This window comes from Pristis pectinata, chromosome 1, assembly GCF_009764475.1.
Source record: "Pristis pectinata isolate sPriPec2 chromosome 1, sPriPec2.1.pri, whole genome shotgun sequence".
NCBI classification, from domain to species: domain Eukaryota; kingdom Metazoa; phylum Chordata; class Chondrichthyes; order Rhinopristiformes; family Pristidae; genus Pristis; species Pristis pectinata.
The window spans coordinates 54,690,378-54,702,418 of record NC_067405.1 but is presented as its reverse complement, the minus strand read 5'-3'; the positions used below and the strand labels follow the sequence as shown (position 1 = coordinate 54,702,418).

The following is a 12,041-nucleotide window of genomic DNA, read 5'->3' as shown; positions in this document are numbered from 1 at the left end:
ACAATCAGCTGGAGGAACTCGGTGGAACTGCATCTGGGTTTCAACCCAAAATGTCAGCGCCACAACCAGAATGTTATCATGGGAACCTAGCTGCATCCTAATAATAGTAGTTTTGTTGCTTTTGCCTCAAGATACTTTACTGACGTTCTCAGCCTTATCCCACGTGTTTGATTGTTAAGCTCTGCCAAAGCTGAAAATGGGGTATTTTGCTCAGTCTTATCCTCCTGATTTCCTAAAAGTTTTAATGAGTTGTCTAATTTTCCACCGCTATTTGCTGCTGGATGTGATGGGGAAAACAGAGCTGGTCAACTTTGTCTGTAGCCTGCTACTCTTTTGCATGCAGCATTCAAAAAGCACCACATTTTATTTTACCATTTTAATAGGACCCATCTGTTGACAGAGGCCTCGATCGTCCATTTGATGCTATTGTTTTCAGTGCATTTACCCAGTTTCCTAATAGGAACAGGTCAAGTAAGCATACATTGTGCCTAGACCATCTTGAATTTCTGCAATCTTTTGGTCTGATTTTTAAAATATTGCACTGAAAACAGGTCCTGCCTTTAAAACTGACCATTGCTGTTAGACAATCACCATTGTGAGGTATTGCTAATTGTCCTTCCTGCGAGCCTTTGATGGAACTCTAAATATTAAGCTAAAATTTTTGAGCGCAAGGATGCTAATTGCAACATTTTGAAACCCTAATTTAATTACTTACTTAAACACAGAAGGAGGCCACAGAAGGAATTGAACTAGAAAATAACTTGATAAAGTTTTTGTGGCATTTTTAAGTAATTTAAAATCGGATGACTCACTGTGATTTTAAAATGGATATTGTTTTCATTTCCAGCTGAATTAATCGAACCATATCAAGAAATATTTTTAAACCTCAGACTTTTTAAAAGAAATACTTTAAGATTCTGCCTGACTGTGCTGGTTCATGATAGATTTAGTGTTGATGAAATACAAGAGGGTTTGAGCATACACAGAAGATAAGAAACACTTTTCAAAATGGATTTTCTCCAGGATAACCAAATGTGCAGCATTCAAAAAGCCCAGCACTGCATTCTACCATTTTAACATGATCCAAGCAAAAACTTTACCACATGTCTTTTAGGACGCAGCTGCTCTGGTTACAGCTGGTTTTACCCACTTTGTATTGTTGTTTCTCTCAATCTTCTGCCAACTGACAAAGTACTGTTTCAATACAACTTGCATTTATGTGGTATCATTTCTGTGGTCAAACATTTCAAGTCAGAAGATTTCAGGGGCTTCAAAGTCAGTTTGAGAATTTCCAGGGCCAAGCCCGTTCGATCGTATACTAGCGTCAGACAACTCTTCCAACTTGGTATGCTGGTCCCCAGCTAATCTTTCACATAGCTGCAGACGATTCTCCAGTCAATGGAAAGACGTTGCTAATCAACTTAATATATAAGTTGATTTTTTTACGCAACTTCTGACCTAGTGGACACGGTCGGGGAAATATTGAGTGATATCCAGCCTGGCAGATGAGCTCAAAAGGGAAACACAGAAAGCAACATGAATAAAGTTTGTCAACTATGAAAGTAATATTCCTGGGCAGGGTCAGGTTAGATCCTTCTGATTTCCAGAAATGAAGGAAATTATTTCACATAGCTGTCAATAACTTGAATAACTTGAATTAATAAGTCACTATACTCATTCTGACTATATTGTTTAATGATGTACAGGCAATCTCCAAATAAGCTGCAAGTGAAGAATGGAGTGAGTAAAGAATATTCTACTTTAATCCTTTTGAGTATATTTTCAATTTAATTCATCAGTTACTTCAACATAGTAGCCTGGATTTTGGAGCCAAGGAGAAAGTGACAGCACTTAGCACTGACTTTGAAGAATGCTGCCCACAATGATCTCCGTGCCATGGATTTGTCCTTCTCTGCTGTTGGATGTCAGATCAAAGATTTCTGGCATGATGTAATTAGTTGGCTGAGCAGCCAACCAAAGCAAAAGAGGAAGTTACAAAGATAATTTTTGAGTATTTTGTATGTTTTACAGAGCACAAAATAAGGATCGGAAACACATGCAAGAGATTGAGGAAGAAGCTAAAATATTATAGATTTTTTAAAAAATGTTGTTATAGTTAGCTACCATATCCCATTAAGACAAACAAACTCACACAAAATAGCACCAGTGTACTTTACAGACTAGCACCGCACGACCCTCTGTACCGTATCCTTCCGTTTCAGTTTCTGTTTGTATGCAGGGAGAAGGAGCACAGCCTGGTGGTCTGATTTCCCAAAGTGAGGACGAGGGGTGGTTCGGAAGGCGTCTTTGATGGTTGTATAGCAGTGGTCAAGGGTGATGGGGCCTCAGTGGAGCAAGAGATGTGCTGATAGTATTTTGGTAACACACTCTTGAGGTTGACCTGATTGAAGTCCCCTGCGATGATGAAGAGGGCCTCAGGGTATGGGTGATCAGGGACATAAATTCAACTCCCACCATGACACTGGGAAATTTAAATTCAGGTGAATAAATGTGGACTAATCGATCAGTAATGTTGAATGTTAAACTGGTATTGTCAGAAGTAGCCTGGTAAAATTCCCTAAGACCCACCCAGTTTGGACTATATTGGACTCCAGACCCACCAGTGTGGTTGACTCTTAACTACTTTTGGAAATGGCCTTGCAAGGAACTGATCTCGTTTAGGAGGCATTTAGGATGGGCAATAAAACTTGACTTTGTCAGCAACATCATATCCTTTGAATATAAAAAAAATACAGCAATACATTCCAAGGCGCCTTACAGGAGCATTTTCATCAAAATTAGACTCTGAGCTACAAGGACATATTTGAGCATGTGACCAACAGATTGAAAGATGCGGTGGTATTCACGGAGGACAATGGAAGAAATGAGAGAAAGAGGTTCAGGAAGGGAATTCTGGAGCTTAGGCCCTTGGCAACTGGAGGCATAGTAACCAATGGTGCAGAAATTATATTAACAATTGATCAATAGGCCAGAACTGGTATGGTGCAGAAACCAAATAGAGGGCTGCAAGAAACTTCAGAAATGAAGAGGCGAGACCATAGAATAATTTGAAAATGCGGGTGAGAATTTTAAAACAGTTGTTGCTTGGTTAGGGGCTGTTGTGGATCATTTAGTGCAGGAATGATGGGACCATTATTTGCTGAGAGTTAGAATATGATTTGATCAAGTCTATATGGAGGGTAAAATAAGAGAGAGCGGCAGTGACTGATTGAAACTTCGAGCCTAGAGCTAGGGATCAGGCTTTCAGCTGCAGGTAAGCTTAAGGCAGGTATAGAGTCAGATAGCGGAGACGCAAGAGACTGCAGATGTTGTAATTTAGAGCAACAAACAATCTGCTGGAGGAACTCAGCGGATCAAGCAGCATCTGTGGGAGGAAAGGAATTGTCGATGCAGAGTTTCAGCCAGTGTTGCAGATTATAAGTAGGTGCTTTTAATGGTGCACATGTATGGTCTGGAGATAATCTTGGAGTCAGGCATGACTCCAAGGTAGGAAATATTCTTCCTGTTATTCTGCATCAGACAGATGCTTGATGGAGAGAGATGGGGGTGGTAGGTAGGAATTGGAATTTGTGTCTGGGGTGGAAAAGAGTGGCTTTGGCCTGCCGTTTCCATCACAAATAATGGAGGATATTTTAACTCCTCCAGTACCCCCTGTCAAATGAGACTTCTGGCAGTTTAAAGATGAAGTAGGTCAAGAAAGGTGATGAGGTTGTCATCAAATATCTGGAAATGGATTCTGTTTTTCTGGATGTTGTTGCATAGGGGTAGCCTGTGAAGTAGAATGGGGGGGGGCAAGAATGAACCCCAGAGATGAGTAGGGAGAGGGAGGGCAGCAAAGCAATTGGAGCAGGCATGGAAAGAGAAGCCTTTGCAGATGTTCTCTTGCTGTAATGGGACAGATAAGCATTGAACAAGATAAATATGATCTCACCCAGTTGGATGCCAGTGTGGACGCTTTGGAAAAGGGAGCTTCGGTCAACCATGTTAAGGGTTGAACAGGAAGGCAGAATGTTGGCCATCCTGCTTTTTTCTAAGCAGTGCGACTTTTCTATCTGCGAGGCTTTGGTTTATCATCATTTTCAAAAGGCAGCATTTATTGTAAAGTACAGCCTGAATACTAAACTACTGTGCAAGCCCTAGTATTCTACTAAAGTTCAGTGTGGGGATTGAAACTTCTGAATTAGAAGTGACATCTGCGGCTTTTCATTATCAGTGCTTTGGCTGGTCCAGAGGAGCTCCTTTCCAAAGGAAACAGTATTTAGACGAGTTATAAAACAACATAATATAAAAAGCCTGCTCTGCTCCCAAAACAACACTTATTTGATGACTCAATTGCATAGTTGGAGTCAGTGACGTGACTGAGCATTGTGTGTACAATGTCTGCAGGAACAGGATCCTCCTTGAAAAAAGATTATGCTGGTGATGTGATTTAATTCTGTATGTCTGTGACAAAACTCTATTCTATAAAATTATCTTTCCCCTTCCCACCCCATTGCTTTATAGGTGTGTATTTTTTTTAATATATTAGTGAGTGAAATATTCTTTGGTTTGGAATCTGTGGTCATGTTCAATTGTCAAATTATTTTAGCCAGTGTACTGTTATGAATGTTGTACTTGATTGGCAGCTAAGATGCCTTTAATTGAAATGTTACCCTGCTATATTGTGACATTAAATTCAATAAGTCAGTTGACCTGTCAGTTAGCAACACCAAAGTAACCATGCAAGATGCTGTATTAATGTAAAAGTATGTTGGCCGCTAATATTCTTCAGTGATAAGAAAATGCCACCCACTCTCAACTGACCTATGTGATTCTAGTCTGCACAAGCTACTCTGTTGCAAAATCTATCAGTTAGCTGCATTTTTGATGCAATTCCTTTCCAAAGGAGATGGTCTTCAGAGCAGTTCCAAAGCAGCACAATATAAATTACCTGCTCTGCTGCCAATATAACACTTAATTGATGATCCAGTTTCAGTCGGAGCCAATTATAACAAGTAGTCACCCAGCAGTGACAGCTAGTGAAAGCAATGAATGTGATCTTGTCTCTGTTTCTCAGAACAAGTGCCAGTGTTTTAGAAGTTTAAAAAAAATCACTTCCCAGTAGCTTCCACACTGCTGTGCTCATTGATGTGGCAAATTTTATAAAGTAGACATTGTGTCATTATTCAGACATTTAGAGATATAGACAGTATTTGTGCATACTCATGGGCAAACTGCTATCTGGCTTTCTCCAGTCACTTCTTTCCCCTTCAGAGAATCACTCAAAGAACTATGAAAAAAGCACCATAAACATTTTATGTGCTTTATGTGCCCAATTTCAGAAACAGGATTGTGGTTCAATCTGATGGCAATTCTGATTGTTCATGCATAGAAACAAGGCAGTTTCTCATAAACTGTCATCAGCAACCAGTGCATTACAGATATTAAAAAAAACCTTTTGAAGTTATTCTTTGAAGTGGTTAAAGTAAGGAAGGATTCCTTCTATTTGCCCACCCCCACCTACATCAGCTTCTGTCAGTGACCTTTACAAACAGGACAGACTTGAATGGTGATGTTCCCCACAAAGTGCCGACACATATATAGTTGGCTTGTCCAGGGCATTTATGACACTGACTGGTAAGAATGATGTGGTTGCGCAGATGCTTGGAGATGTCTTGTACCTCTCCTCTCTTCAGCGTAGGGAAGGAATTCAGAAACTAAACCAGCTCATTTTAAGTATAATGTCCGAAGATCTTGCGCCAAATAAATTTACTCATTCTAGCCTTGCCTAAAGTAATTTTCTCTGTAAATGGAAACTGCATTTCAATAACTCATTCATATTTAATTAGATGGAAGTTGTGGGCATGCTATGTTGGCGCCGTAAGCATGATGACACTTGCGGGCTGCCCTCAGAACACTGGACGCAAAAGATGCATTTCACTGTGTGTTTCGATGTACATGTGACTAATAAAGAAATCTTATCTTATCATCCTTTTATCATTTTATGTACAGATATTGAAGAAAATGTCTCCTACATCCATGAAGATTACTTTTCAACAGCTTGAAGAGGGAGCTATGAAGAACCTGTCAGAAGTTTTAATTATGGAGTACAGACTTAGCCAAGCTTGTATGGTAAGTTTCTATCAGTGACACGGACTAAATCCTGTCACAGAAGACAAATTAGCAACAACTTTTTTTTATGTTTTATAGCATTGTACAGAAACCTATGGTGTAATAATTTAATGCTGGAGGCAAAATTGGAAATGGTCTGGAAAACATACAGTTCGTGTTCAATTTTCACTTTCAATGGAAATGTTACTTTTTACATATTAACTTTGGCACAAGGCCAGGAATGTAATTATTTTTTATACAATGTAAATATTATCCTGCAGGCAGTTAATTCTGATGGTTCAGGTAATGATTTAGAAGTCAAGATAGTAAAATTATATTAGAATGAGACACAAAGGCACTTAACGCCATGATTGTTTAGTTAAAATGAAAGTAACTGTTTCCACATGCATTTAATTAATGTAGATACTTCAACATACTGCTCTATATTAATGTAAATGAGTTATACCAAAAAAAAGTTTATTTTGCACTTCATACTTTGTAATTTATCTGTTACAGAGAGGCCATGATTTCTATGAAGGTGTGCGAGCAGGTAGGCAGGCCATTGTTGATGAATCCTTTTCATGGTGCTACAGCTTTTAAAGTAGAATGTTTGTGGCTAAGATAGATGTCTCTTGTGGTCAAGGTGCCATATTCAATCCTTGGTAGTTTTTAGATTAAATAAATTAGAAAAGTCCGAGACTTAATTGCTGATCTTCACTGTCACTGTTGGGACATGATAGTTGCCCACTACCTATTGTTTAGGGAGGAGGGGGTTGATAGGTCCACTGGATCTCCCACTCCAGATTGCTGTTGAAATAACCTTTTTGAGAAGTATGTATCAGGTGAGGATAAGATCACCTTTGGCTATTTTGGTCACACTCAAATAACCTGTAACTTCTTACACAGAAAGAATGCTGCCTGGGACAAAAATACCAAAAATATCAGCACATGCAGGATCTAAATCTCAGTGAGGAGATCTTAAAAGCTGGCAAGAATAGAAGTGTTGCTGAAGTTCATGACCAGGGTACATTGTACTTGCTGACTCTTAAGCACCTACTCTTTTCTATATTTTCTCAAATCAAATATATACTGAGGGTCCAAAAAAACAAAATATAGCATTCACTATAAACCTGAAATAAAAACATAAAATGTTGGAAATACACAGCAGGTTACGCAGTCTCTGTGGAGAGAGCAATGGAGTGAACATTTTAGTGGTATGGCAGGTAAATTATTAGATTTGCAGGCAGGGTTCTGGATACTAATCCAGAAATGTATTTGAATCTCACCACAGCAGCTAGGGGAATTTAAATTCAAGTAATCATATAAAGTCTTGAATTAGTTTAAAAAAAAGGTAGGCGTCATAATAAGTTTTTAAAAATAAATCTGCTTCTCTAATATCCTACCGTGAAGGAAATTTGCCATCCTAAATGGTAGAGGGCAAAGTTAATAATCAATGAGATACTTGAATGGTACCTTTGTTGCAGCAGTTTTCTTGCAGCAGCTAAACTACTGATAACCTCAGTTACAAGATGGTCACTTTCAATTCAAGATGGAGGTTAAATAAATTGACTGATCATACAATGCTGAGGAGAAGTATGGCTTCAATTGCAGGTGTAGCGATGTTGAAATGTAACAAAAATTTCATTTTTGTAATCCTTCTCATCTTACGCTGTGTACCTACAATTCCCTGACTCCAAAATAGCCACAATTGTTTTTATCTTATTTGGGAATAATATTTCTTATTTGTCCTAATAGTGCTGATTGACAAGGATCAAAGCCCAAAGTGGAAGCCAGCAACTCTGGAAGAAGTGACAGCGGAGTACCTGAGTAGCTGCTTTAAGTCACTTGGAGCCAAAGAACTCAAGTTGTGAATGGATGAATGGTCTGAGTATTTAAAATAAAAATTTTGCAAGGTGTTTAGTATGTTTGCTTTTCTCTTCAAGCATTTAGCATGCTTATCTGTAAATGATGTATTTGTCAGATGAAAATTTTGTTACCAGTATAATAAATGTGAGGAAACACTGAGCTTGTATTTTTTGGGGAGAGCAGCCACCAATAAGTAACAAAAACTTGTATTTGTATAATACTGGTATAATGGTTGCCGGAGGAGGAATCGGAAGGATGATATTGGGAGAAATGACCAAAAGCTTGCATAGAGAATTGAATTTTAATGAAGGTCTTGGAGTTGGAGGAATTAGGAAGGGAATTTCACAGCACTGAAGAAGAAATATTTCATTTTGCCATGAAAGAAGAGAAATAGCATTTTTAATTCAATCATGGGATATAGGTATCACTACCAAAGCCCTGTATGTTGCCCATCCTAATTGATTAGTCATTTCAGAAGGCTTTTTAGAGTCAACCACCTTACTGTGAGTCTAGCATATCATGTCCATGCCCTAGTTGGATTAAGAATTTTGGATTTTCTTTGTTTGGGTTATAGCCATCTGGTGACCTTTTTACTTCAGATGCCATGATGGGATTCAAACTCACCTCTCTGGATCAATAGCCCAAATCTGTAGATACTTGTTGGATAACCACTATGCCATTGATCCTCTGTTTATGCTGTAGCATGGATCAAACATTGAGGAAGCATCTGCAGTGACAGTGATTAAAAAGATGCACTGAGATTTGGGATGATCGTCATAACCAGCCTTTATTTCATTTATTTCATTCAATCCGTCATTTGGGTTGAATTTGATCGTTCTCCTCTTCTTTGTCTCTTAATGTAACTTATTGTAATATTTTCCTATTGCTGTAAATGTATCTGATTTCCAGTGTTGAAGAGGCGAGTCAAAGTAGTTATCAGTACATAGGAAGGTAGGCAAAAAGAAAAATCAAAGCCCATCCAGTTCACCTTCTCCCATCCTGCTGGTCTCACAATACAATGATCATGTACTCAATGATCACTTTGATTTTTTTTTAAGCTGCAATTATTAAATTTCCTATCTAAAGATGGCATATAAATTCAAAAACATTGATTTTACTGAATTATAAATTTCCTTTTTTTTCTTACTGGAATGTCTCCTCATCAGCATTCAGGCAACCATGGGGCCGATTTCCAGGTATCCCCAAGTGAACACTTGCTAACCCTTGAGAGTAAGTCCCCATGGAAAAAGTCACAGCCAACAGGATGGAGAAAACCTTTTCACTACTGATTCCTTAAAGCCAAGATTAAAGAAGTCATTTTGAAATTTGCAATATGGGCAGACATAGACAAAGTCAGACAGCCACAGTAATTTTCTGCTGAGGATACTTTGCGACAAATGTAATGCATTATAATGTCACATAGTCTAGCCAGCACTCAACTCTTCAGAAAACTCATCTGAACAAATGGCATACTGTAGCAATGATGAGTAGCGGGAGTGGGGTGGGGTTACTTTTGTCAAGCTACTTATAAATTACAATCTTCAATAATTTCTTTCATTTCCAATTTTTTTTCAAACTAATTATATCCAATAAAATGAATTCTGAATTGAAGTTTTTTTTTGAAAAGAGGGCATAAAACTTTAATTGAAAACACACATTTAATTAGCTGACTGCATTCTCATGAAAGCAAATCCCTGGAAATAATTCTTTTATTTTCTATTTGTGGGATGTGTGCCTCTGACAAGGCTCACGTCCTTAATTGCCCTTGAGAAGGTGGTTACGATCTACTTTTTTTGAATCTCTGTTGTCCTTGTAGTGATGAAGATATCACCAAGGTACAATTGGATGGGAAGTTCCAGAAATTTGACCCAGCCATGACTAAAGCAATCACAGTTTGTCAATCTGGTTTTATTCTCATTATGTTTTGATGTAGCAATTTGAGACAGTCTTGTGACTTAATTGGTCATTTCAGAGGGCAGAAGATTCATCAGCATTGCTATGTGTTGAGAATCAAATATATGCCAAAGCAGAATTGACATCAGTGAATGAGGTGGGTCTATTACTGATATGCATCCCCAGCTGCATTGGTGAGACTAGAACTCATGTCTTGAGACCAAGTCTGATTGAAATGGAAGATAAAATATGCAATCTAATTCAAATTGCACACTAGCAGTTTGTGTTTTTTTTCTGAAACAAAGTGAAAATCCCAGTTTCTCTTTATTATTTAAAAAAAACTGACTTTCAGATACTTCAGACTAGTGCCATGTTCAGCAATGTTAAATTCAACAATAATTATCATATTAAAATTATTATTCTGGCTAATTAGTGAAATGTCTTGTTTGAAATTGTTGCCTTTCATAGAAGTGTTATGATCTTGGTCGTAAAAGTAAGTTGATAGTGATTATAAATTTCTCAATGAGCAACTATCATTTTCTGAATTTGTAAATACCATAGCTTCCTGCTGGATAATGGCAATAAATGAAGTTTACAAGTTACTTAAATGACAAATAAAAGAAACTATAAAATATGCATTTTGTATTTTAATAACTTTTGAAATTAGTTGTTTGGTTAAAATTGTTATAATGCAAAAAATACTACTGAATAAGTTGCATGACAAAGATACAGCTACCAAACCTTGAATCTGTAAAACCAAATCTAATTTTTGAAACTTTAAAACAGAGTTGAGATTTTAGAATTTACAAAGAATAAGATTTTGCTTTTTCTTCAGTTTTTTTTTGTGAAGAATATCTACACAAAATGTGTTGAAACAAAATCCTTTTGTTTGTATGTGTAACACTTGGTTTGTTCAACAGACAAGTTAGAAATGATGACTAATTTTAAGAAATGTATTTAAAGCACAAGCAACAAAATTTTAATAAAGCATCTTAATACAGGCAATATTTCTAAGGATCCATAATAAGTGTAAATGGAGTTAAAACATTACCAAACAGGAAGGCCACAGACGTAGAATATATTTTACACAGACTTTTCAATAAATTTAACATTCAAAGTTCAAATATCGACTATTGTACACAGGATTTTCATTAAAAATATGGAAATTCTGAAACTGATTGGTGATCTGTGCACTGATATGTAACCAGAGTAAGTTACTTTTATCCTCATGATCTATAAAACTGAGCAGTGCACTTTGATTTATCTTTTGATTTAATTTGTACTACTTTTACCAATCAAACCTTCAATTATACTTTATATTTCCTCATGACTTAGGAGAACATTTCCACCCACTAAGTCTGTGCTGACATACAGAGAAATCCTATTCCCCTATTAATTTTCCCTGTGATCTTTTCTCCCCACATCACCCCTCCTCCCCCTCCCAGAATCTACTACCACCACCTCCCCCCCCCCCCCCCCCCCAAGCTCCCCCCAGCCTACATAGCTGTGAGAAGAAACCAGAGTATTTGGAGAAAGTCAACAGGGAGAATATGCAAACACTACACAGACAACACCTGAGGTCAGGATTGAACCCAGGTTATTGGAGTTCTGAGGCAGCATCAGCTCGACTAGCAGTGCCACTATGCTGCCCTTCTGGCTTTGTACTTGGTGCATGTGTGCTTTGAAAATGACATTTCTTTTTCTGCTGAAAACAAACATTGCTTGTATTTCATAACATAAATTCAATTTAGGCACATTTAGATTAATCAGAAAATGTCAATAGATACCAAGTAAATCAATATTAAAATCCCTTTAGAGTTTGGTCTTTACTCAAGCCTAATTTGAGCACTTGCTAAGAATCTGCAACCTAATCTTAGTGTTCCCTTCTACAATTAATTATGCTTTATTTTATATAAAGTTTGATTTATATTAACCTTATTTTTCAATTGACCATTTAAAAACTTTTAATCTCTTAAATTGTATGCAAATTAATTAAAAATACAGTTGCTGTTTAGAAATATTGTGTTGGTAATAATATTAAAAAAAGTACATAAATCTGCCTAATTCAAATAGATCATTGCATAGCTAACTAATGTGCACACATGTCACTGACTGAACTATCTGGAGATTCTTTCAGGCAATGTGCTTATTTTGGGTTTTGCATTTCTATA

The 12,041-nt window shown here is 37.3% G+C and overlaps 1 protein-coding gene across 1 annotated transcript in view; it reads left to right on the top strand.

Annotated features, from left to right (window-relative positions):
* Positions 1-11,330, top strand: part of hibch (3-hydroxyisobutyryl-CoA hydrolase) — an 87,627-nt gene extending 76,297 nt beyond the window's left edge. The window contains exons 12-14 of the mRNA XM_052017632.1: positions 6,013-6,132; positions 6,628-6,661; positions 7,867-11,330. Coding sequence (XP_051873592.1) covers positions 6,013-6,132; positions 6,628-6,661; positions 7,867-7,982 — 270 coding nt within the window. The 3' untranslated portion in view covers positions 7,983-11,330. The remainder of the gene's footprint in view (positions 1-6,012; positions 6,133-6,627; positions 6,662-7,866) is intronic.
* The last annotated feature ends 711 nt before the right edge of the window (positions 11,331-12,041 follow it).